General features: G+C 36.6%; 1 protein-coding gene across 1 annotated transcript in view; it reads right to left on the bottom strand.

Annotated features, from left to right (window-relative positions):
• CFAP99 (cilia and flagella associated protein 99) overlaps window positions 1–26151 on the bottom strand; it is a 62750-nt gene that overhangs the window by 22031 nt on the left and 14568 nt on the right. The window contains exons 3-10 of the mRNA XM_029995867.2: window positions 25441–25585; window positions 22457–22560; window positions 15952–16064; window positions 13591–13765; window positions 8818–8898; window positions 6596–6661; window positions 5600–5659; window positions 969–1057 (exon numbers count right to left, since the gene is read on the bottom strand). Coding sequence (XP_029851727.1) covers window positions 969–1057; window positions 5600–5659; window positions 6596–6661; window positions 8818–8898; window positions 13591–13765; window positions 15952–16064; window positions 22457–22560; window positions 25441–25585 — 833 coding nt within the window. The remainder of the gene's footprint in view (window positions 1–968; window positions 1058–5599; window positions 5660–6595; window positions 6662–8817; window positions 8899–13590; window positions 13766–15951; window positions 16065–22456; window positions 22561–25440; window positions 25586–26151) is intronic.

The raw sequence follows: 26151 nt of genomic DNA, 5'->3' as shown, positions 1-26151 counted from the left end.
GAGCCAAGAACTAGGGCAGAGACACACAAATGCAGTGAATTGAGTCTCCCTAACGCATACATATATGTCTCTGTTGTGTGTTAAATGCAGCTGGAGATTAAAACTCATTAATATAAAATAGTGTTAAGTTACAGGGAAAATCTATTCCTTTGCTGAGTGGAACAAAATTTTGCCAGAGTGAACAGTATCATATGTAATACAAAAGAACCTCAATATACATACATAGCTGATAACAGAACCTGAGTGATGCATAATATCTTACTGCTAAAATCTTGATCCATATACGAAAATTTTCTAGGTCCAAAGACCAAATACAACCTTAGGCAGTCATTCCGGGACTTAAAATGCTAACAATATTTAGTGCTTTGCCTGCTAAGTCAGGTGGATTAGAAATAATACTAAATCAAGATGACATGATATAGGTTTTATCTTTGTTAAAATTATTAGTGAAAATGTTCTGTAATTCTAGTTATAGAATACAACCTGCAGTGACCATTCAGGAGTCACCCTCTCCCTAGTTAATGTCTGATGAAAACCTATGCTGCTGAATTCCTTATGAAAACCATTGAAGAAAATGGAGATATATGAGATTATTTGGCTTAATATATATGCATCTTTTATAATGGACACAGAATTAGATGTGTATTTCGTTCATTATTTATTCTGGAGAATCAGAATAAATATAGCAAGTGATCCTTATTGGACTTTGCAAGTGGATGCTAGCCAGAGTGCTAAATCAGAACAGTCACACTGTATAGCATCTACTGTAAAACAATGACTTTAATGTAGACTTTTCATTTCAGTCCACTTTTCTCTTTGTCAGCCATGTTTATAGAATAGCTTTCTAATGCCTTACAACAGATCCATGATTTTAGTTTACCTGTAATTTATTTAATTATTTTTAATGTGGTTAATTATTCTGTATCCAGGGATGTGAAAAGTAATCTGAGAAAGAAGTGTGATTATACCTCTTGAGCTCCTGTTCCATTTTCCGCTGATAGAGGGCACCCTCTCTTAAAATAGCTGCAGCATTTAATTTAATAGGTATATTGTCAATCTGTCAGGAAAGGGAATGTATATACTATAGTTAGTAATGTAAACCATAAAACAGAATATAAAAACATTTCAATGGGTTAAATAAATCGACCTAAGACAGCATAAATTTTGCTTAAAGCATTCATCTAGCACTAATCTGACATTCACAATGAAATTGCATGCTGTTCATAAACCACTCAAGCTGCTTAAGAAATCAGCAAAGTCCCCCAAGTGGATTATAAATTTGTAATCACTCTTGGACCATGTCAAATCCCACAGAATGTGTTCACTTCCTTTCATTTTTTTTAGTGCTCATATAGATAGTGTGCAGGGATTCCATCTGCTTTGGACAAAGAAAATAAAACTGCTTCTCTGAAAGACGGTAAGGTAGCCAAAACCATTAAACATAAGCACTATCTTTCATAGGAAGGTCTCAGAATTGTTTTACAAATAATCACCATTATAACTTCAAAATATTTCTAAGACAACTAGCATCACCAATTGCCATATCCATTTTCTAGACAGTAGAAGTGAAGTACAGTTCTCAGTGACTTTCAGGCCTCATGGTGTAACTTGGACTAGATCCTGTGGCTGCTTTGCAGTTCTTCACAGTTTTGCCTTAGGACTAACTCCCAGACAACCTCTAAATACTGAGGGAGGGAGGGAACAACCTCTCTGCCAGCTAAAAAGTTCCCTGCACAAGTAGGCTATTCAGAAAAAATGTATCACCTTTGCAGACACATGTAAGAGACCTGATCTGAACCAAGGCAAAACAGTGCTGGTGGGATAAGAACTGGGATCATTCCTGCAGAAAACAAAGCTTAGTCATGACACATTTGACGTAAATCCAGACAAGTTCTGTGTTCAGAATCCAAACATGTATTTAAATTCCAAATTAACAGCTTAATGAGTGGCTAAGAAACAGATGCACAGAATCACTCAAGCTATATACTGCAAATATTGTATGCACAAATAGGTACTGCAGTCTCCTGAAATACATAAGCTAACTGGAAAAAGGATGTTTTATAATTGATATTAATTAGGTAGGTTGAGGATAACAAACACATGCTATCACCTAGAAATTCACTAAGTAGAATTACTCTGTTTTCGACACAGATGGCACATTTTAATGGACAAAAATTAATTACCTGTCTGTTTCTTGACAAAATGATGATAACTTGAAGAATTTAGGAAAAAAACCCCAAACTATCTATTTTATTTCTTTTGTTTGACTCACTGTACTTATTCTTCTTAATACCTAATGATGTCCTTCCTTCCTTTTGGTCTACTTCACAACTCTTCTCACAGTCTTCTGTATTATATGAACATTCCCTCCACAGCCTGTATTTTATACACTATACTGTGTACAAAACATCTGCTTAGAGTAGGCATTTTCTCTGACACATGTAGAAATTTTCATATTTTTGGCAATTACCTGTGTATACAGATTTCATATTCTGTATTTACTAACTGTTGTGGTTTAACCCCAGCTGGCAGCTAAGCACCATGCAGCTGCTCGATCACTCCCCCCCCCAGCAGTGGAATAGGGGACAGAATCGGGGAAAAAAAAGTGAAACTCATGGGTTGAGATAAAGACAGTTTAATAGAACAGAAAAGGAAGGGAAAATACTACCACTACTAATAATAAGAGAATACACAAAACAAGTAATGCACAATACAGTTGCTTACCACCTGCTGACTGATGCCCAGCCAATCCCTGAGCTGTGGTGCCCCGTGGCCAACTCCCCCCAGTTTATATACTGGGCATGATGTAATATGGTATGGAATACACCTTTGGCTCGTTTGGGTCAGCTGTCCTGGCTGTATCCCCTCCTAGTTTCTTGTGCACTCCCAGCCTCTGCTGGCAGGGCAGTATGAAAAGCTGAAAAGTCTTTGACTTATTACACTAACAACTGCTTAGCAACAACTAAGACATCAGTGTGTTATCAACATTGTTCTCATCCTAAATCCAAAACACAGCACTATACCAGCTACTAAGAAAAGAAAATTAACTTTATTCCAGCCAAAACCAGGACAGTAACTATAATTTCGCTAGAGAACTGAACTAAGAATGATTATGGAGATACCTTCAACTTCAGTTTCCCAGTTTATTAAACAGAAATATGACTGTATGACAATGAAACAGAAATATAACAGCCCGTATAGTCAAAATAACTAGGACTCCCAAGATATATGCAGACAGGTATAAGTAAAATAACTGAATAGATTCTTCTATATCATGTAGTATCAAGGAATTTTTGACTTTTACTCATTCTCTTCCTGTTGTGAGATATCTTCCCTTTTTTCAAGATGACAAAATGGAAATAATTGGGAAAATTGCAGACCACTGTAGTTCTTGTGGAAAAAAATTGTATTCACTATTGCCACCTACTGAACACACAGTAGCTCACCAAAACCAATAAATATGTAAAGAGCAAGGCCTGATATGAGCAAGAGGCAGATTGACACAGTGATGATGCATTTGTACTGTCTCATTCTTCCAGTGAAAATGATTAATAGATATTTTGTAACAGCAATGAGAAGTAATTGCTGCTGCACATAATGAATGTGTTTGAAATGAAAAAAAATTTATTTACTGTACTGTGGGTGTTCTAAAAAGAGGAAAGGAAAATACTAGTTGGTTAAAACATTATATAATTTCATTAATTTGAGGGTGGATTATAATCTTATTTATGGATCTTGGATAAACTTTCCTCTTAGGATTTGTCTACTCACAGAGTTGCACAGGCAGGAAGGCAACAGGAGTAGAAAGTATTTTAAAAGTCAATAACAATATGGTTATCTCAGCTTGAAAGTTATAGCAGCATCTTGAATATCACCTAACCAACCTTTAAGGCAAATGTGTTTAGACAAGATAAAACGGATTGTGCTCCTAGAGGAGATAATAGCAGGTGTTAGAAGTGGCCCTGATGGATGCCATAAGGTGCCAGATCCATATTTTTTTTATGCAGTTAGGCAGATGGTTTGACTCTTATTAGTCCACACTAAGGTTTCAATATTTTACATTATCAGAAAAGGAAGTGGAATATACATAGTCTTGAACTAAGCCCACATAATTACAGGTCATGCTTGTTTGGGTTAACCATGTAAATACTTCCTGTTTTGGTTTTTTTTTCCCTGATTTTGAGTGCAGAAGGAACTGGGATCTTACTACTTTCCTGTAATTTAAATGCTGCTGGATTGTAAGCAAGCAGACTGAGTAGGTGATACTGTTATTAAAGATAACTTCAGTATATGATAAATGCCAGATATGCTTTAGAAATAGTTGCCAGATGCCCAGTTCCCCAAGCAGGGAAACAGTCTTTCCAAAGTGTATATGAGCTGTCCCTAAACATAGTTTTAAAGAGTAGGCAGACCCACTCACAAGATACTTGAGGTCACAATACAAGCACAGCTTCCACATTAAATTATTCTGCATATGAACGTGAAACAAATGAAAGGTGACAGATTGAACTATGTAAGACTGAAGATTATCTCTAGTACAGTTATTACAGAAATAGCAATGTGAGTTTTCATGTGTTATACCATTAAGGCTGAACAGCCCGTTTTCCATGTTTACAATTCTCTGAACCTTGGAAATCCTAGCAGAGAAGCAATCAGTATAGTGGATTTTATGACCTCAGTATGTGTCTAAAGAAAACAAGACAAACATCCAGACTGATTGTATATTGTGTACCAGACCGTCATTAGCTGGAATGATTGCTCAGCATTCTTTAGGATCTCATTTTGTAACAGCGATTTACAGACACAAGATTGTTCTGTCCCTATGCTGAGTTCTTAAACCAGGGGTTTACAATTCTTTTTTTTCCTGTGGACTATTCTCAGTCCTTACCATTTTACATCAAAACTTCTCCCTTTGTAATTGAAAACACTGTTAAGGCAATATGGTTACATTGTGCAACTACACACAACTTACCTGTCAGGGCCCTCAGGGAACAAACAGGTCTTAATTGCCCTGATCAGCCTCACCTAGGACCTCCACTCACACTGCGCACTGGTCGGGGAGCCCCACTTAAGCTCAGATATGGGCTTCAGTCCTTTCCCATTATGCTAGAAGTAATTCTGCTCCTGGTTGTCCGTCCAGTTCTGTCTCCTGCTGTCATGGACCTGGGTTGCTGCTGTAGCCTTGTCTCCTGACTGGACTCCCTGGGTGGACCCCAGACCTGACTTGTTACCTTGCTTTGCCTGAAGATGAGTTGCTGGCAGGAGAACCTGTCACTACCACCAGCTTTGTCATGTTCAGATACTGTGGCCTGGTTGGTGAGGACACTGACTGTGCTTTCATTACCTTTGGCTCTTTGTTTCTCTTCCCTCCTGGAGTAGCCACACTCTTGCTCCCTGACCATTTCTTTGTGGATTGTTAATGGTGCATAGGCCAAAATTTATGAGCCATAGACCCAATCCATCCCATGCTCCTGGCCACAGAACTTAGTGTAAAAACATGGATTCCAGTAGAGTTTGCATCACCACAGAATTTGCATGTGTGTTTTTCATTCCAAAGTTTTCAAGTACATCTGACAACAGTACCTTAAAGGTTACTCACCTTGCTTTGGATCTTTTGAGCCTGGAATGCTGGTTTACTCTTCATACTGTCACGTGTGTTCTGCAGTTCAAACAAAAAATACATTACTTCATTTCAGAGACAGATTTTCAAGTACTCAGCAAAAAATACTAGATATTTACCAAAAATCACTCTTGAATAACAAGTAACAAGTATGATCACAGGGGACGTATTTTGGAACTGTTATATCCACAAAAACATGCTATGTACGCCCAACCATACCAAATGACCATACAAAGGTTGGTCCAAATATTGCTTAAATCATGCTAAAAATGTAAACAGTGAAGTTTTGTTTGACTATTAAATATTACCTATATACATGAATGTATTCAGCTCTTAACTGAAATAGATATTGGGAAGACAAAATAGGGTGTCAGAGCACACTTCGTGAAATTATTAAATACTGGTAGAATTCTACTGATGGTTATTAATTTAATTTTATGGTGTTAGCTATAGATACTGATGTGAAAGTGTCTGGTACCATGGGAATGAACACAGTGAATAGAATATGCAGATGTGATGCTGAAATGAATATATTACATACATAGTTAGGTGACATAGTTGTGAACTGGGAATCAACCAAAGCAAGAATTCTGTATGAATGGGACTGTTATTCCCTCAGCTTGGCTGCTCTGTGGCAAAAAAGTTAATGGAAAAAAAATATGTGGGTTTAGAGAAATATTGCCAGTTTGGAGACTTGTTGAAGTAGTATCACATGAAAGCTGCGTGTCTCAAAATCAGGACAATAATAAAGCAGTACCAGAAGTATAGGAAAAGGGGGTTGTGCATTATGCATGCAAAGAGGCAAATGTTAGTATATGGATGTGAAATGACAATACAGCTATAAATGATAGCACGTAATTCCTAACCCCAAATAAAGAAAAATTTTCCAATACTTTGAGATATCTTTAAATACTCCAGTCATTTTTCATCTTCATACTGGGGGATTTTTAGGTAATAAAGTATTTTGTAGCATACCTCTTCCTTTTCAGACTTCATCATTGCACATCTGAACTGGTTAGCATTTGCTTTCAGGAGCAGATCCTAAAATTCAAGCAATTAGGTTAAAAAGCATGGTACATTTAAATTCTCTAAATAAGAGCTTTCTGTCTTGAAAAGCCTTGCAGCCCCAACCACTGTATTATTTTTTTTCCAATGAATGAAAGCTTGACTTAGTATTTATATGAATTTTCGTTCCTGGTTAAAGACCTGAAGTAGGCAAGTCTTGATTTTCTACATAGTTCTGCCTGGTTGTATCCTTTGCATAGGGCAACAGGCCTTTCATAGGTCTGCCCATATGAAACATGTTGCTCGTCCAGAATTCAACTTAAAAGCCTCATAATTATCCATGGCACATCAGTACCATAGGTAGTAACTGTTTCTACATAGCTAACAACCAACGGCGTTGTTTTTGAGTTAAATTAGAAGATTACTATCAGGGGATCTGAGCCCCAAGGGTTGCTACAATAGGCACACACCTAACAGTAATTCCACCTGTCATTTTAAAGGGGGAAGTACAGGCAGCCACATTTCTAGTTTTCGGATATTTCTTTTGGTTGTAAACCAAATCTCTAATCAAAGCTGTGAAACACAGACTAGATTTTTTAATGGCTTTCTGTACAGCAGCTGTCCATAACATCAGCGCTTCCATAACTGTCTAGAGTATGGCTTCCAGTGTTCTCACTCCTTCTTACAGATGCTCAGACTTGGTACGTCTAACGACAGTTACAGCTTCTGCAAAAATGCTATGAAACAAATGGCATTTTAATGCATATTTCTTTTAGGACCCTACATTTCAGCTTGTTTAGCAAACAGTCTAGGGAACTGACCTTTGTGAATGCTTTGGATGCCTTTTATAACATTCCAGAAGCGACAAAAACTGCCATTATTGCAGCTATAATTTCTGTGGTGGTTTTCCTTTGTTCCTTGTATTCATGCATTTTCTCCACTGAAGAATGTGGCTGGTTTTAAAATGATTTTATAGTTGTCATAGATTTTGACATACAGGCACTGTGATATCTTGCTTTTCCTCCCCATTTTTTTCTAGGAAGTTTGTATGTACAAATAAGCACACAGACAAATAGGCATGTGCTTTCTCCACAATATGGAAATAATAAAAGGATAAAAAATAATGTTGTACTGTTTTATAATGAAATATCAAGCATAGGTAATGTGATGGGCCAGCAAAAGGAATGCAAAGTTTATCCCCCTAGAATCTACCACACATTAAAGCATTTACTATAGTTTAGGAACAGAATCCAATGCCCTCCACAAGGACATGAGGAGAGCCCAGAACAGTGATAAATGGATTTGTACTGGCTAGTGAAAGCTAGAGTAAGGCATTCTCAGAATGGGGGTGTGAGAGTGCAGATAAAAAGGAGTCAAATAGCATGCCTTTTATCAAGCTTATACTGTTACTTGATTGGATATGGTGATTGCAGTGTGGGGACGAAGAAAGTGGAAACTGACATTTAATTAATTCCCTTCCAAGGAGAAGATGACAACAATCTGCTTTAACTATGATAGGAGCTAACTCATTGGACAGGATTCATATCAAAGTTTGGATCAAATAACTAGATCTGTTTCTTTGTTTTTCCAGGCCCTCCCTTCTCCTGCTCTCTTAACACACAGACCATGTACTCTGCTTCTTTACAAATCACGACTTCCCACTCTCTCAGCCTGCTGAAGGAAAAGAGTATGGAGCCAGCACAAAAAAGAAGTCAGAATCTGCTGATATTTTAAAACAGTGGGTGATGACATGTGGTTATTTATCAGTTACTATAGAAAAAAACCAAAAATACTGAACATATTTTGAAGCCTTAATTATTAAGTGAATACCTTAAATATCCACGTCCTGTGGGAGTAAAAGAGCCATCAAACTATTTCTAGCTTGTGAAGAAAAGAAAGTAATCATGTTCCTGCTACCTTACATGGCTACTTGCATAATTTTGCACATAGTACTTATATAGTGAAAAAAGGTGGACCTTGTCTCAGACAATTAATAATAAAATAAGGCAGATGGAAAAAGGGTGAGAGAACAGAGGATACAAACTTCATGACTCTATAGAAAGAGCCAGGAACTATTAGGTGCAAAAGCAAATATGTTTCAGATAAAGTTCTAAGACTTGTGAAAATGGAACATTACAGAAGAAACAGTTTAGAAGAAAGGAAAGACTAGAACAAGAACATAATACACTTACTTCTGCTTTTCGGCGATTTTTTGTTTTGATTTCCTCTAGTTGCTTTTTTTCCTTTGGAGGTTTGTAGGTGCTTGGGGGAACCTGTATTAAAAGGCAATAGTCTCTACAATATGGGGTATAAAACATTCCAAGCGACACATTCTTGCAGGAAAAAAACATATTTACTTTTACTGTAGAACAGCTGCAGTTATTTTTTAAATATTGATTCTTTTCTATTAGTGCCAGTGTAGAAGACATGGACAGATTCCAATTAGCTGGGACTACCCAGACTTTTCAGTCCTGTCCAATGTACTATAATCCCTAGTCAAAAGACCAGAAAGAAAGAAAAATCTGAAACTAGTACAAGAAAGGCTAAAGACATAATAAATACTATAGGCCCTATCAAGGGGAAAAAATGTTGCCAGAGGGGGAAAAGTTCTGTTTGGCATCTCATAAACTTCAGCTTCACAGCACTGACAGCCAGATAGGGCAGCTGAATAAAGTTAAACTGTGGATCTCTCTAGCACAGTGTGTGGTAGAAGCAACAAGTTACAGAGACTCCAAAGTAGTTTGGGGAAGAGAAACCCTTTGAAGTTTATTAAATACCCAGGAACTTCATTGTAGCTGAGGAAGTCTTTGAGCTGAAATGGTGGGAGACTGAGAAGGCAGTTGGAGAAAGCATCGGCTGTGCTTGTCCTGTCCCTGTAGTCTTCCTAGACCTCTGTGTTTGGCCACTGCTGGAGAAGATACACTGAGCAAAATGGGCCTTTGCTCTGGTTTACTATGGCTGCCCTAATGTCCTTGTAAGGGAATACCACTGGAGGTATAGTTTAAATGTTTGGAAGCAGAGGACTGAGATGGCCCTCCTAGCATTAGTCAAAGATTTGGGAAAGCATTAACATGTCAGAAAGTGCTACAGATAAAATGACCAGGAAAGACTTATCATCTGGCTGTCATTATGGATCAACAGGAGACTAGGGATGGTATGGTTTTGAGTTAGGCTGAAACCTCTGGTGGATTTCAATATTTGGTTGAGCAATAAATCCTGCCCAGAAGCAAACTCTGAAAAAAGACTCAATGTCTCCTTCCTATGTGGGTGAGATAGTCTGCCAGTTTACTGGACATCTGCTTAAATATTTATCTTGTTAAAAATGTTCTAGTTCAATTAGAAGTTACAGAATTAATTCAAGAATTAATGGGAAGAATCTATAATCTGTATTGTACTGGAGGTCAGGTTGGGGAACATGGGGATCCCATCTAGCTTTATTGGACTATATAAAGAGCTATGCTTTGAAAAACTCATGAATCTGATGTACTTTCCACTGCCTTTGCTATTTGACATCATTATCTACAGGCAAAACAAATGCACAAACAGAAGAAGCCAGCAATTAAATGCACTGGTGAGACTGCTCAAGTATTTTTGTGAGCTTTTTAAGTGAAGTAGAACTGAAACTATTTCCCAGCAGTATCTAAGAATTTTTATTATGCTTTTAGGGATGGAGAAATTAAAGCCCAGAGGATTTGCAAAGGGTTGCACAGGCAGTGAGTATCAGTTTATTTCACTCTTCTTCCTAGTCATGTGCTTTACCTGCAAAACTGTACTCATCTGCCAGTGTAAGCTGAAAATCTCTCCTCAGAAACTGCTATGCTTATTCCAAGTAATTTAAGGAGGAGACTTTTCAATCAGCTCTGTTTCAAAAATGATCTTAGCCTTGTAATTTAGCCCTCAGATACCATGGTGTTGAGTACCAATCAGACAGACAGATAGACAATACAGCAATTACCCAGTTGCTGGAATAGGATGAATAAGTCACTATAAATAAATTGTAAACTCCAGCAATAGAGATCAAAAGACCAAACTGTACCTACTTAATCCTAATGTGAAAAAAAGGGGGCTGGGAGTAAGAGACACCAACCTTGCTTTTCCTCTCCATCCAGTGGTCAGGCTCACCTATGCTTTCTGGATATCCTTTTACCAGAAGTTTATTTAGGGAGTAGGTACCACAAGAAGTTTAAGAAAGAACAAAATGAATAATCACTTTGAACTTCAGTAGTCATCACTCTTCTATTTTTTTAAAGTTACTGTTATAAGATGGACAAGGGCAAGCTAATGCAATGCTATTGTATTAAGAGCTTCTACTTTTATACATAACAAGATCATAAAGATAAATATACTGTTGGGTCTATATATTTGCAAACAAAATCCACCATATTGGCCAAATGAATTCACCCATTTAATTATTTTAAACAATCAGCAACTCCACTCATGAAGCACAGCTGAAATAATAAGGAAAATATCTAAAATATTCACTAAATCTGGCTGAATGGTGTTACAATAACGTCTCAGTGCAGCCTTTTTCTTTTTTTTTAAACTACATTATTGGTTTACAGAAAATCTAAAAATAAAATAATTGCTTTATTATTCTATTACAGTGGTGATATTAAAAGAATGGATTTTATTTGTAACTCAAGGCCAGGATATCCAAGGAAGTTAAATGTGTCCAAATAATTTTGCATGTTAATCAGGTTTAAGCACCTGTCTCCATTTGTTTCCTTCGCAAACTTCAAGCTAAAGCACTCATTTTTCTTTGTAGAATTGTATTTATGAATGTGTATATGCATATGTGCATGCTTGTGTGTGCATCCATGTGCTTGTGTATAAAGGACAGTGGAGAGAAGAATTTATAATCTTTAGGCCAAATATTTACAATGAAATGTTTCATTATTAAATTTCAGAATTGAAGTGTTTTTCACTTACTGTCCCCCATTTCTGATGAATGTTTATGATGATGAATGATTATCCTAACCTTCTAGGCCTATGTTACTCCAGTGAAACTTTTCAAGGTCCGTGGAGAGTCCCCTCTCGATACAGAACACTAAGACAACTAACTACCCTGCCTTCTGCAATAACCCCCATCTCCAGTCCTCTCCTCTGAAAGAAGCATGTGTTCAGTGTACAGGACAGCAGTACTATCCCAGCTCCTGAACTCAATCTATGTGATATATCTCATCTTACTTTGCATTTTATCTCTACTAGAGAAAATAATGCAGTCTAGCAGAAATACCTAAAATAATAATCCTATTAATCAGAATGAACTAATTTCCCCATAGGGATGCAATAACTTATCAATAGTCATTGCTCGAAATCCAGGTACCTCCATATGAAATCATACAGCAGTTTCAAAGTCAAGCAGTAACTACACCTATAGTTATTGTGACTACAATAGTCCCTGCTAATATACCACATGACAAGTTCTTTGACAGATGCATGAGAACCATGAGAAAATTTGGATATCTCATAAAACGAACAACTTTGTGAGAAAATTTCTGCATCAGATTATGGGATGTAATCTGGAAGAGCTTTATTTCTGTGCATTCCTCTCAATTACATACAACTCTCCACCATACAGTAGCCAAAACTATGGCCTGCTCTCACTTTACTAACTCTTTCTTGCCATCTGGGCTGTCTTTTCAGTCTCTGTTCATTTCAGGATCTAAAATGGTGATACTGGCAACAATATGGCAAATTAAAGTGAAGCTTTATTTGCTGAGATGATAGGTACAGAAATGAGCACAACATATGTCACTACTACGCTAATGGTTTTAGATTCACACAAGCTTTTAAATTTGCAGACTTGGCCAGAATGTAAACCAAATTTAGTATAATCCTAACAACACAAATGAACTTCAGTAAATGCATCTACATTAAAGCAAATTTATTCTAAGAAGGGCTGCACAGCATAAAGGTACTAAAATGACAGCAATATGACTCATTCCTATACTGATTAAGTAGTTATTAAACGCAGTTTTTCAGAGCCTGGTATTAAGCTGTTTCAATGTAAAATCCCATTAACTGTATAACACACTACCATTAAATTGCTCTGCCATCCTGAGATGTAAATGGTTTCTAAGAGCATTCAACACATGTATTATTTAAAACCTGAAGTGCTAATACAAGGTGGCAGATAATGCCCAAAACTATGACTTCCAAGCTCACTTCCCACTGAATTTAAATATACATGATTTTGGAGTCTTTATTAAGTTAGTCATAGCAGCTTGATCCCAAATCCTGTTTGCCTTACCCCAGTGAGCTAACTTAAAACCAGTCGTGTATCTCTGATTTGTACCAGTGTAACTGAATCACAATATTAGACGAGTGAAATAAAAGCTTAGCATTTCAGAGATAAATCTAGTCTCATTTATGCATGAGCAATAAATTTAAACTGAAAAACCTTAATTTTAGACATTCAACATTAGAAAGGAATAAAATTCCACTCTCAAGGAGGAGCTACAAACCTAGAGTCCATCTCATCTCCAGTGAAATTGCTTTGCCATCTATTTTAATGAGAGTTTATCTACAAAAATCTAAGTTCATAAAAAATTTTCATTTGAATGTTCTTTTCTTACCTGCTGCAGTGCATTATCCAAAGCAAACATCTTACAAATCCAAGGACTACCAGAAACACTTGTATCAATGCTGTCATCAATTTGTACCCATTGTATATTTCTAGCTCCAAAAGTCACAAAACAACTACAGGAACCAACCTTTTCCCTTTCCTTCGTTTGGCTTACAATTTGCTTACACAACATTCACTGAAATGAAAAGAATTACTTTGGGTGTTTTTTAGAAATCTGACCTTCAATAACACAGAATATTACAAAAATCCTTGTTGATCTGTCAAAGGTTGTAGTTTTTCTATAATTATTTTTAAAGAGACTATTAACTCCCCTACTATGATTTTGTACACAAGCATACATAAAACTTAGTATCTCTCAAAGCATAAAAAAACTCACAGGTGGCCTTTTTTCCAGTATGGGTATTGGCAGAGGTATAGGAATGGCACGTGGTCTGGGTACAGTCAAATTAAATTCCTTTGGCTGAGTGACCGTCGAAGTCTTGACAGTGGTAGTACGATTACTTAATTTATCTGTGAGCTGTTCAATCAGTTGCTGTACTTTTGGCTGCCATCTTCAAATAAAAACAGATTTTTCAATTTTATTTCATTTTTTTCTTTCATACAAACTTACACGCAGTATATGAGGTTGGCATTAGTGCAAATTTTGTAATGCTTTCAGCCATTCAATTTCAATAAAATTGACCTATGAATTTGTACTCAGGATTTAGTCGAACAGTGTTACTTCACCTCTTGATAGATGCTAGTCCATTCAGACTACTAGTGGTGAAATAGCCACAGTTTTTACTGAATAAGCAACTATCTCGCCAGTTTGTTTTGCAGCAGGACCAGACTGTGAATCAGGAAAGTAGCTGTCATAAGCTAAGTACACACTTAATACACTTAGATGAAGAGACTGTGAACAAACAGTGGTCTGAGTATTGCCACTTTTACCAACTGACAGAGCATACACAAATCAATCTCAAAGTACAGGCAGTTCTAATAAAAAAATAGGAAGATGTAAGGAGTTTGGTGAATTAGCAAATGAACCCTCAGTGAACCCTGTGGGGCAGTCAAGATGATTTTGATTTCTCTGTGTTTGGATTTTGGCTTGTATGAGGGTTCAGACTTCTTCCAAGGAATGACAGGAAGGTGCAGAATTCAAGGTAAGACACAAACAGGTTATCACAGAGCTAATTATGGTGACAGCTTCATGTCAGTTATTCCTCCTCTATATGTGTTCTATCCATAAGTATTACACATGCAATGGAGCTTTCCCAGAAATTAAAGAGCAGCTGACAATGCAAATTTACAGTAACTTGTTTATGTGACTGTGACCTTAGCTAGTACTGTCATTATGGGATGAGGCTTGCAAGTAACTTCTGCAAGTAATGCAGCTCCATTAAAATAAATAGGACTCTTTGTATTAACCTCATTGACATTAGAAAGAGGAATATGAAGACATATTTGAAAGAATTTAAACTACTGAACTGATTAAACTGATCAATGCATTCTCAGCCCCCTGAAGGAATTTTCAAACCCAGTAACCAAATATGGTCTTTAATATTTTTGTACAACTTATTTTTACAACTTCTAGACAAAACATGGGTTTGTTACATTGAATGTAACTGACTGTGAAGGACAGCTCCAATAAGCTTAGTGTTAATGAAACAAGCAATAGATTAAGCATCTGCCTGCATGCATATGTACATATAAAAACTGTATGGATATGTGCGTATATCTCTATACATCTCTATCGGTACCTTTATACTCTTGTAAGTATATGTTATAATTAGAATCACTACAATGGAATATATTGAGTCAAATTCTGACTTCAAATATATCCCTGCAGTTCCTGTAGAACTCCGTAGAATTTGGAGTATTGCAAGCCAAATCTATACTATACATTTGCTAATTTGGCATAATCTACATAGTATGAAAGGATTAATTCTACTGACTTTGATATGACAGTTAGAACTAGATGCAAACTCTTTTCCAGCTGACATTGTAGCACATTTTTGTCTTAACAGTGTTTGCCATCATTTGGGTTAATCTATACTGCAGTGAGGAGGATGTGTGATTGCAGCCACATTGGTGTACTAATGCTAGCTCTAATTTATCTGTCCTGGGTAAAAATGAGAGTGAAGAAGTGACACAATAGGCTGCAGAGCTACTGTTCTCCACATGAAAATGTTCCAGTTTGGCAAAAGTACTCATGCTACTGTATCACCACCTAACCAATGTGTGGACACACCTGGCACCTCAGAACATTTAAACTGTTAAATGATGTTGCAATTGTGTAAATAAATAATAATTTAAAAAGACTTGTTTACATGCTTATCTGATTTACTCAGAAGGGATTTTATGACCATCGGCATAAACAAGTCCATGCATAAAGCCAGGGAAGTCAAACATCTATTTTCAAATGCTTAATGTCATACAGATGTTGAAGTGACCTATGAGGCATGAGTCTAACTCTGTAAGATAATTTGAACCTTGGATTTTTTTTTTTCCAGAGTATGATGTTTGATTTATTCAGGGGCACTGAGACGCAAATGTACAACATCTGTGAAAGGACTTTTCCATGAGAGAACCTTGCCTCTGGGTAAGTAAAAGGGATTACTATAGTCTCACGAAGACAAGAAGGGTTCCCAGTGACTTCAATAGCAGAAACACTTTAACAGCAAATTGAACTTTCAGGGGAAGCTTTCTCCAGCTTTTAAACTTTGAGGTGGCCGCAGGCTACTTAAGTACTGCTTACCTTAGCAGTGGATCAATCCAGTTCTCTTTTACATACAGTGAATCGTAGAACTGACTCCATTCATCTTTTATCCATGTGTTCAAATACAAGGCATTGAAGAAGAATCTAAGAAACTAATAATAAGTGGTTTCTTTTAAATATGTATACTGAAGGCATAGTGTATATACGACTACAAAAAGATAGTTGCTTTTACTACAAACACTGCTGAAGAACTTGCTTGTATTTTACCCTGTAATTATAATCCTGGGTGCTAGGTATTTGTAGGTTCTTCTTCATTCTGTTAGGACAGCCCCATGTCTTTCAGCCCTATTTGGTGAAACACTAATAGATAATAAAATTTTTTTAGTGGCATAAAAAAAATCTAGGGGCTCCAACATTGCGATGTCTTGACGCATTTTTATTTGCTTCAGACATTGTGAAACAAAAGGTTTTATTCAAAATTAATTACTACTGCAATACACTGATTTTAGTATAGTTATACAATAGAGTTTCAGAGTCCAATATACCCACAATCAACTCCTGATTATCTATAGCTAGATGATCCATGGTGCCCAGAAACTTGTCAGGCCTGGCACTGCACCTGAATTACTTAAGTTCCTTTCAGCTTCCTAGGAACTGGGCACAGAGAACTGCTGAGAACTATAGTAACTGCTATATAATATGGCTTCTTCTTTTATTGAAATATAATTAATTGGCATATTCCCATCAAACTAGAAGACTGAAATTTGGCACACTTACACATTGTAGGGCTCTATGTGCTGAAGAAATAGCAACTAACATTTGAACTTTGGTTTCCCACTGGAGTTCACCAGAAGGTCAAGAGCCTTTCTTTAAAACTTGAACTGTTCAAATGGCCTTTTGAAACAGACTCTTCAAAAATGGCACTCAGATTCAGCCTGTATCATTTACAGCAATATAAATTCCAAACTTGAACCTGAACTTTTTCATTAAAATTCTTGGAAATGAAAGTACAAGCAAGTATCATGCTGAAATAATCCCAGTAATAGAAAAAAGCACAGTAAATAATACTGACATCATGAGACACACTGGAAAGCAGCGTGCAGTTACTTGAGAAGCTTCAAATGGAGACTGAAGAGCTTATTAGTTCAGACTTGGCATCAGCCCTATCTTGGGTTGGTTTCCACAGAGCCATATAAGTCTTTGTATTGAGTTTTTAGTTCTGGAGGACTACCAAGAAGCTTAATTCACATGTGGTGCCAGGTCCAAGGTGACTCAGAGCTTTGTGAATAATTCAGCTATAAATAATTCAGATTTGACTCAAGGTGTTTGCTGCAGATGTTCAACAGATGTAGAAAACCTGCTACTTGAAACCTGTAGTCTTGATGTGACCATTTCCATAGAATTAACCTGTAAATTTAGTCTTATTTTCATCTATTGTGCTTTTGGTAGAGTCAAAAGACTGAGCAACAATTGATGGACTAAATGAGTATTACTCCCTTGGATTCCCATTCTTGTCTAGAAACTACTGCTCTTCCCCAAAATTGCAGATGCTGGCATATCAACACACCATCCAAAAGAAGATATTTCATCCCTAAAAACATGACTATAAACTAAGTGTTGAATTGTGAGGAAGTTGGTTTTTTGGTGCTTCCAGATTCAGTGGAGTTTGCTAAGTATATGGAAAGGGATGCATTTCATTCCATTGGTCTGGAAACTCATTTGTTCTCCTTATGGAGGATCTTTTTCTGTAGTCCATGCATGTTGGATTACATTTTTCACCTAACATAGTAATTTGTACTTAAGCAATGTATAAATAAAATGCTAGAAGTCTAGACAGAGTTCATACTCTCCAACAGAATTGATGCATTATATATACACTACTTCTACCAGTTATTTTAACAAAATTTTACATCCAGGTATCCCAGCTGTATATATGATTATAGACCCAGTGAATGTGTCCCCTGCCAAAGTACTCTTACTTTACAGAAGGTCCTGACTATACACAAAGTTTATAAAAAATGTGGTTTTAAACCCATGTAAGCAAGTGTGCATACAGGGGTGGATTGAACATGAGCTCATATACTTAAAATGAGGCACACATGGAGGGGTGAAGATAGTTTCAAATTTCTAGGTATTCAGAGAGCTCACAGAAGAAGCTGATGTAGAAATACTGCAGGTGGTGATTTGTAAATCCTCCAGTTTTCTTTCACTAGCTTTCATTAATCTCAACTCCACCCTCTCTGTGTCCTCAGTATTCCTCTTTTATAGTCTAGTCCATCTTCAGAGGCTTCAGTCAGTTTGCTACTGCATTGCCATGTAAAACTAAGCCTCTGAACTGCTGTTTCAGCTCTCCCTGACTGATCTCCATCTAGGTGTTCTAAATATTTGCTGTAACTATCTTTTACAAAGCACTTGCAACTCAACTACCTCTTCAAGGCAGATGAAACTATAATAAAGGCACACAGTGATTTCTAGCTGTTGTATTTAACAGCTAGCTATTACCTGTTGAGGCCTCCTGCTGCAACACCAGTTATGTACTGGTTATTAACATTTCACACCGTATTAAGACAAATGGGTAATTATGATTGATAAATGCTAGGATATCCTCCTATGAGGTACAGAGAATGGTTAACTGTGTAAACAGATATCAATACTGTGATATATATTTTAGTACTGTTTTAGTCACAGTCCCCAGAGAAATGCTATGATAAGGATATGCCCCAATATGCATCATACTAGAGAAGGCTTTGAATGCAGCCCTGGAATGGTTATCCAGGCAATGCAGGGATTGCAAACGGCAATGCAGCATTACCAGACATCATTTCTGACCAGAGACTGCCAGAGCCAAAATCAACAGTCTTAGTTTTGATAATCCATATCATGGATAGCAAATGTTGGCAGAATAAGACCCATGAAGCCATAGCACATTTCATTTCTTAACAACAGACACTTTTGTGTTTTGTGAACTGAATTGCTAGGAAAAATCCCTTATATTTCTGTTTTGTCTTTGGCCACATGTGACACAGGTGACAACCCCAATATCAGCAGTCGTTGCTTTTACAGCAGCAAAATGCAGCTTGATGTTTTCACAGATTTCTGTTTGGATGCTACCAGCATCTTTCTCCTTAGAGAAGTCACTGGACAGTCATTTTGGTAACAGCATTATTCTGCTTACTCCTCTGTCCTGTATGTTTCAAGAGTTTCACTACTCACAGAGCATGATAACCAAGATTAATTTCCCTTCTAGAAGTGGTAGAATTACACCAGACATGAATTGTACCCATTTTTACTATTTTAATGTACTCTGGCTGTAGTAAGACAAGTGTGTGTAATTAAAGACTGTTTTGTAATGCAGTTTTACAGGTGGGTTGAATACCTCGCTTTTGAGAATTTGAACATGCCCTGCTAATATTCTTAACATATTTTTACACAGTGGGATTTCATAGATTTCTAAATAACAAATAAAAACTGGGAAGTTTTCTCATCTGGTTTTATCTTTACATCCATGCAGTCATTTGCAGAGCTGAAATCCTTATATTCACAGCATAAGCTCTTGACTCTTAAGGAAGTAACTGCAAGAAACAGCAGGTTCTGTTTCTCCATACAGATCAGCCACTACCTGAGAATGTTATTATTTTAGCTATACACACCCACAGCCATTTGCTGTAGTAGCAAAAGCAATCAAGGAGGTTCCTGTCCACTCCTCTCTTCACCTGCTGATTCTTTGGCTCTTATTGTAGTTTAGTTCTTCAGCTATGCCAGCTGAACCACCTGTAGGACTGTACCTTTCAACTGCAACAGAGAAATGAAGAGGAAGGCAAGAAGCTAAGAAGGCTTTCCTATGAAGAAATTGTAATGGGCAACTCTATTTTGAGGATCCTGAGGTAAAGGTGTAGAGAAAAGTATCCTAGCTTGGTCTCAGGTCCTTCTGCCGTTGTATGACCCAGCTTGGACTTTTTTTACCCCAATGTCCACCATGAAGCTGATTTTGTCCTACTTCTTACTGATCTTGTTCTACTGTTCCTACTTCATCATAACAGCAATTACAATACCCAGTTCTTATGTAGTGATTTTCCTTTGCAGATCTCAGAAATTCTTTATAAAGGACTTTACTGCTGTTAGAAGCAATCAGAACATGAAACAGAACAAAACAGGTTCTTGAATACTAGAAAGAAAACATTAGTTATTTTGAATTTTTTACAAGGCAATTAGGAAATTATAAAGCTGTTTACTTCAACTTTTTATTTAAACAGTGTATTTTCTCTAACATACAAACCCTTAAATTTTACAACAAATATAAAAGAATAACATATATGAATAATAGAAGAAAAAAAAATAGGCTTGAGCTAGCAATGCATGTTCTTAGAAGAACAATCACACTGAAGTTACAAAATTGGGTTTTATCCTATGGTTCTGTAATTATACAACCATAAAGAACTTTTGCATGTATTCTTAACATTACAGAATGAGAGCTTATGATGTTCTGTTCAAGCAGATTAACATGTGTTAGTGAGGTAGCATTATTATTCTGCCTGGATATTCTGCCTAAATGAAAATATTTGAACCTGCATCAATCATAGGGAAACACTGTGACTTTGATTTGAATGGATTCTGTCATGCAGTCCTTTAAGAGAAAGGTCTACTCACACGAGTTGATCTCATTCAACTGAAGACTACTCATTTGAGTAAGGTTTATCTGCATGATTAAGAAAATTCCATTCAGCCTGTGTTGTGCAGAAAAGTTTATTTTTTAATTAATCTATTCTTAGTAAATATATGTGAATAATTTTTCTGCATCTCAACTCAACTCAGACACAATAGTCATCAGGGCAAAATCTACAGGTCAGCATCCTGAAGAAGAATCCCAAATTTCTGACAAATTGTGTTGCTAAGGCTGCAGATCTGCCTTCTGCTGTTTTTGTCTCTGTTGCTGGGGGGACAAAATGCTGCTTCTAAATCCTCTGCTGCAGGTGCATTAATATAATCTAGCATCACTTTGGAGACAAAGAACCTCTTCTAATGCAAGCGAAGAAAAGCTAGGTACCATGCTGATGAGGATCTGATAAGGTACTTAAGCAAAGTTACATCTACAGGAAAAAAAGTAGCAGCTGCATACCATTGCATAATGCAGCACTTCCCTATCAGAAGAGAGTTATTCCAGACAAGGAAGGAGAAATTATCTGAACTAGAACATCAGGGCACTGACGCTTAAGCCATCTAAAGCTAGGTGAATGGAATCAACAAGAGATAACTGGCAGGAAGTAGGAAAATTGTGTTGCTAGCTGAATGAGCTCAAGATGCATCCAATCCAGTGGCTTGTGTCTAAGATGTTTACCAAAGAAGGGGCTGGGAGAGCATTTTAGACAGAGTGATTTGTCTGTCTACCAGATTATGATAATTCTTCCAGCCACTTCTCTGTTCTTTCTAATAGTTAATGAAATGTATAATTTTTGTCTCTGAATGGAATTAATAAAAACCATTCCATAGTAAACCCATCAAAACAAAGTGAATAGAGTGTTTCTAAAAACATTTTGCAGACCACCTAACCTACTCTCTCCCTACATATTATAAAGCAACTCTACTCATTAAAGAGACACTGGCATCCACATGAACATTCAAAGTAATCAGTATAAGGATAAACTTTACCCCTTTGAGTATTAATTACTAAAATTTGCCTGTCTCTTGAATTCCGTATTTGTTATTCAAACACCGTGCTTGGACTATGCTTTGAAACATCTGGGTGATCGAAGTTTACATACGCTGTGTCACCAGTAATTTCATTTTTAGCCCTTTTTCCTAAGAAAACAGGGCTTATGAGACAGCATTGCCACTCAGTTTATCCCTGTGCCCCTCTTTACAACATAGTTTTTAAGATAATCAGCACTTTGAACCGTTTTGAAAGAGAAGCAGAAGATATATATATATTTCCACAAATTTCATCAAAATTAGCAAACAAGTAGCGGAGCAAAACCCAAATTTGTGACTCCAGACAGCAAAAAGGCAGGCAGAACTTTGTTGGCATGCTTTCTATTTGGCAGCACTGGTTTGGTCAATTGCACATATGTTGTAATGGTGTACTTGGTACATGCGTAGCTCCAAATGAGCAATTGGGTTTTGGGAAGGAGAAAAAGTGATGGAAGGACAATAGGCTTGATAATCAAAATGGTAGTGGCTTGTTCAGGGAAAAAAGAACACTAATCAGCAGGAACTGCAAGCTTCCATAGATTCACCGCATATCGGAAAAACTTCTTCTCCTGCCTAAAGTCAAATGTGAGCAGACCCAAGAGTGAGTATGCAAGTTAGAGGGACAACTGTAAATCATGTGATTATTCTACCTTCTCAGATTATATAATATACATTTTAAATTGATCTTTGACTGAATATGAAATAGTCACTGTGTAAGTATAGAAACTGAAGGTTCTGTATTTAAACAGAAAATAATGCTAATTTCTCAATTTAAATTATCCTGAAAGTTGAGAAAAGTCATCTGATTAATCAAACACCATGAAGAGATCATTAATTATTTTTTTTAAATGTTTTGTACTTTCATTACCTTTTGCATTTTTGCAGTGTCCAGAGATTTCACAATTCTGCTGAAGTGCTGAAGACCGAGCTCTTCTAGTTGAAAAGTAGCCAGATAACAAATAACTATCAAAAGATACATACAATCAAAATGCAGGAGGGAAATTCTAATAAACCGATACCCTATACTCAGCATACTTTGGGATTTAGACTGTTACTTAATTTTCAATAGTCTTCAATATTGTTTATCCAACTAGGCAATATAATGCTTGTAATATGAAGTTATAATATAATGTTAACCCTGTGTTCATGATTAGCATCATGACTCTATGCTATGGTTCATATAAATTAGTTATCTCTTTCATGAGTCAGATCCAAGCTAGTGCAAATCTGCACAATTTTATGGAATTCTAACAGCTGAGGATCTAGGCACTTACACATAAAATGTAAAACAATTGTAGTTATCTGAAGTCATTCATAGAGGTCCTTTCAATGCCTGCAAATATCTGTTTGCAGAACTAGGAGATCTACCACAGCAGCGTTTGGAATCCTATAAGGTCAAAGGTAAGATCTTGCCATAATTTCACAGTCATTTCATTATGCCAACATCACCACTAAAATAAGCAGCTCTGTCAACCCCTAATTGCTTGTTCTCATCCCCTCCTTTTACTTCATGGTGTTTCTTCTCTTGGACAAGTACAGTCACCCACACAGCCAAGTTAAAACAGACTGTGAATTTTAACCTGAAGGGCTTTCTTGATCAGTTCACTGGATGACAGCTAAACACAAGTTCTAACTCAAGAGAAGATATGACATAGGGGTGAGAATACATGGCCGGTAATGAGAAAAAGGCCGGCTTGTTTCTTTGGGTAGTAGTACCAGCTTATACAACAAATATCTGCATATTCCATCTGTGAAATTCTGTGTTAGTCTGGCAACAACGCAGGGAGAATAGGAGTCATGTGGCTCCTGACAGACATGACTGAAAGGTTTCTGACAGCATTATGTTGCTGGAAACAGCTCACTTTTAGTGTAAGCAAGCTTATTCTGAGAAAATTTAATGTGAACAGGAGACATAAAAGGAAGTTTTGATAGTGAATTTTTCAACATATCCTGTTTTTAATGTTTTCAGAGAGGATAGCTCTTATTCTTCTGTTCCAAAATCATAGTTTATTATACATAACAAAAATTTTAAACATAAAATATCATAATTCCAGTATTTATTTCCTTTTTTTTTTTTTTGCAAGTGACTATTTTGCAGAAAGTGTTGTAATCTTTGTTTTTATTCTGAATTAGAATAAAACCAAGTTTTTAAATTGTGAAATTCTCTGGGAAATCCAACCCTGATTCTTGCACTCCCCTCTGGCAAGTACGCAGTTTGATACAGGAAGAGGCATAGTCAGTGCTGTGAGATTTTTGCAGACCTGTAAAGTTCATGAGCTCCTGTATCAGCTTTCATTTGACCATATTCACTTTGATCAATCAGGCTTCACTCGCACTGCAGTATTTTAGCTGCCACCAAACAGTAATGATAAAATCAGTAAATTCTGACCAACGTGCTGCAGCCAACTCAGTGTATTGTTAGGCTTCAAAATTGTGCTTTAGCATAGCAACATATTTAAGCAGTCTTAGAGAATATACATTTATCTCCTACAAGCTTTATTAAATTCAAATCTGCTCACACATAGCAACAGCCTTTATAAGCAGCTTTGATCATTTAAGTGTCAATGCAGCTTGGCAAAGGGAATCACAAGCAGCTTAAAAAAATGTAAGCCAATGACCTTAGACTCTCAACTTGTTGATACAGGAAAATTTTCTGGAGCCTGCCCTCTGCCTATGATTAATGGAGCCTTTTGAGTGGACCAGTCCTGACAATCCAATTATAGCAACACTCAGCTTAAAGGTATAATTTATGTGCCCCAGACACTGACAAACATGGCTTTGGAGAAATGGAGACAATGAAGCATTACCATTTAGAATAAACTCAATATACTATTAATTTCATCCTTGACAATTTAGGTTCCCTTCCATTTGTTATTTGATTTAGATTTCTATACCTTTCCAGATTATGACAGAAGCAACCAAAATTGCCATAGAAATTTAGTAACTTTTAAACCATAAAATGTAGATATATTAGATACTTTTTTTTTTCAACCACTTTGAATCAAACTGCGCAGACTTTTTAAAGTACCCACAAAGCTTCAGAACATATCTGACTTAGAGAACCAATGCCAGTGCGATTTGTGATTCCAACTTATTTAGGGACTTAATAAATCAACCTCAGTATATGCATATTAAATGCATAGTATAAAAATATTTTTAAATTACTTGTTAATGTACTTCTCAATGCCTGAAATAGCTTTTGGAGTAGTAACTACTCTGATTAACTAGCTCATACTATCAGATATAGTTGTATTGTAACTGATTCTAACCAAGTAACTAATAAAAGGGGAATAATTGACCTCACTCATGGAGACAGACAGAAGTCTATTTATGTCATTGTGATGCTCAGTAACAAAGAAACCCATGTATGGATAGAGACAGTTGTATCTTCATACTGTGAGACATGCTGTGTTCCTCAGCAAACAGAGCTTTGTTATACAATTTCATATCTGAACGGCAGAGATACTAGGTTGCATAGAAGAGAATAAAGGGAAATCAATGAAGAATATTTTTTTAAGTGATTGTTAAACTTCCAAGATAGTTCTTCCAGCCACCGATTGATCCATCTGTATTCCATCTGCACGTTACCTAATCTGCAGGCATATTCTGCATAATTTTCTTAGGTAAAATTCTAGTTAACACCTGTGAGAGTGCAGACTAAATAACAATTTCAGGATTTAGGCTTTATATCATAAGGCCATTGGAAAAGGCCCTGTACTTCGTACTGCACTGGGCACAATGACAATGCTTCAAATGTAATATAATACTAAGACCTACACTAGTAAAATAATATTTTTTTCAAGTTTTGTGGTAAACACATTTGGTGTTTTAAAGAAAACTTACCTATATAGAGATTACGCTCAGAAATCAGGCAGTATCTCCCATCCTGAACAAAAAAGGCATTGACTACCACATCAAATAAGGATTTATATTCTATGCATCCAGCTAGTGTATCCAACACAAATTTTTCTTCTGTCACATTAAGAGTCTATAGAGATACAAAATTAATAATGATTAATGTATCCTGGAAAGAAAATGTTAGTTGTGTACAAAAAGAAGTACAATCATTCTGAAGTAATTGGAAAACATGAATAATGAACAGAAGTGCCTTTGGCAGGGCTGACACACTTCTAATACTATCAAATATGGGCAGTCCTAACAAAGTAAAATGTGACCTTCCCCAATGTTAAACTTTCAGTCTATCTGCTGACATATGCATTTAGTTAAAGGCCTTGATGTGTGAATGTCAACACTTAATGCAAAGAAAATTTTAAGTCTCTGAGCTATGAGCAATGATTAACTTAGTCAACAGTATGAGAAAGTTTCAGTAAGAATTTGCTTTTCCAGTAGGAAACCTGTTCTTTGTAGGTGAAGTCTGTGCTACATTGGGAGACTAAATTGAGGGGAGAAACTGGACAGGGATTATGGAGAAGACTCCTAACTGCTACTGTAACCTAATATTGGAGAATATGACTAATTTAAACTAAACCTGTCAGTGCCAGGATTCTTGTTCATGCAGACTGTTTGTTTCTTATACAGCTGTGCTCTCAGTCA

Source organism: Aquila chrysaetos, chromosome 1 (genome assembly GCF_900496995.4).
Source record: "Aquila chrysaetos chrysaetos chromosome 1, bAquChr1.4, whole genome shotgun sequence".
Lineage (NCBI taxonomy): Eukaryota > Metazoa > Chordata > Aves > Accipitriformes > Accipitridae > Aquila > Aquila chrysaetos.
The sequence above is the reverse complement of the archived record's forward strand: the minus strand, read 5'-3'. Positions and strand labels throughout refer to the sequence as shown.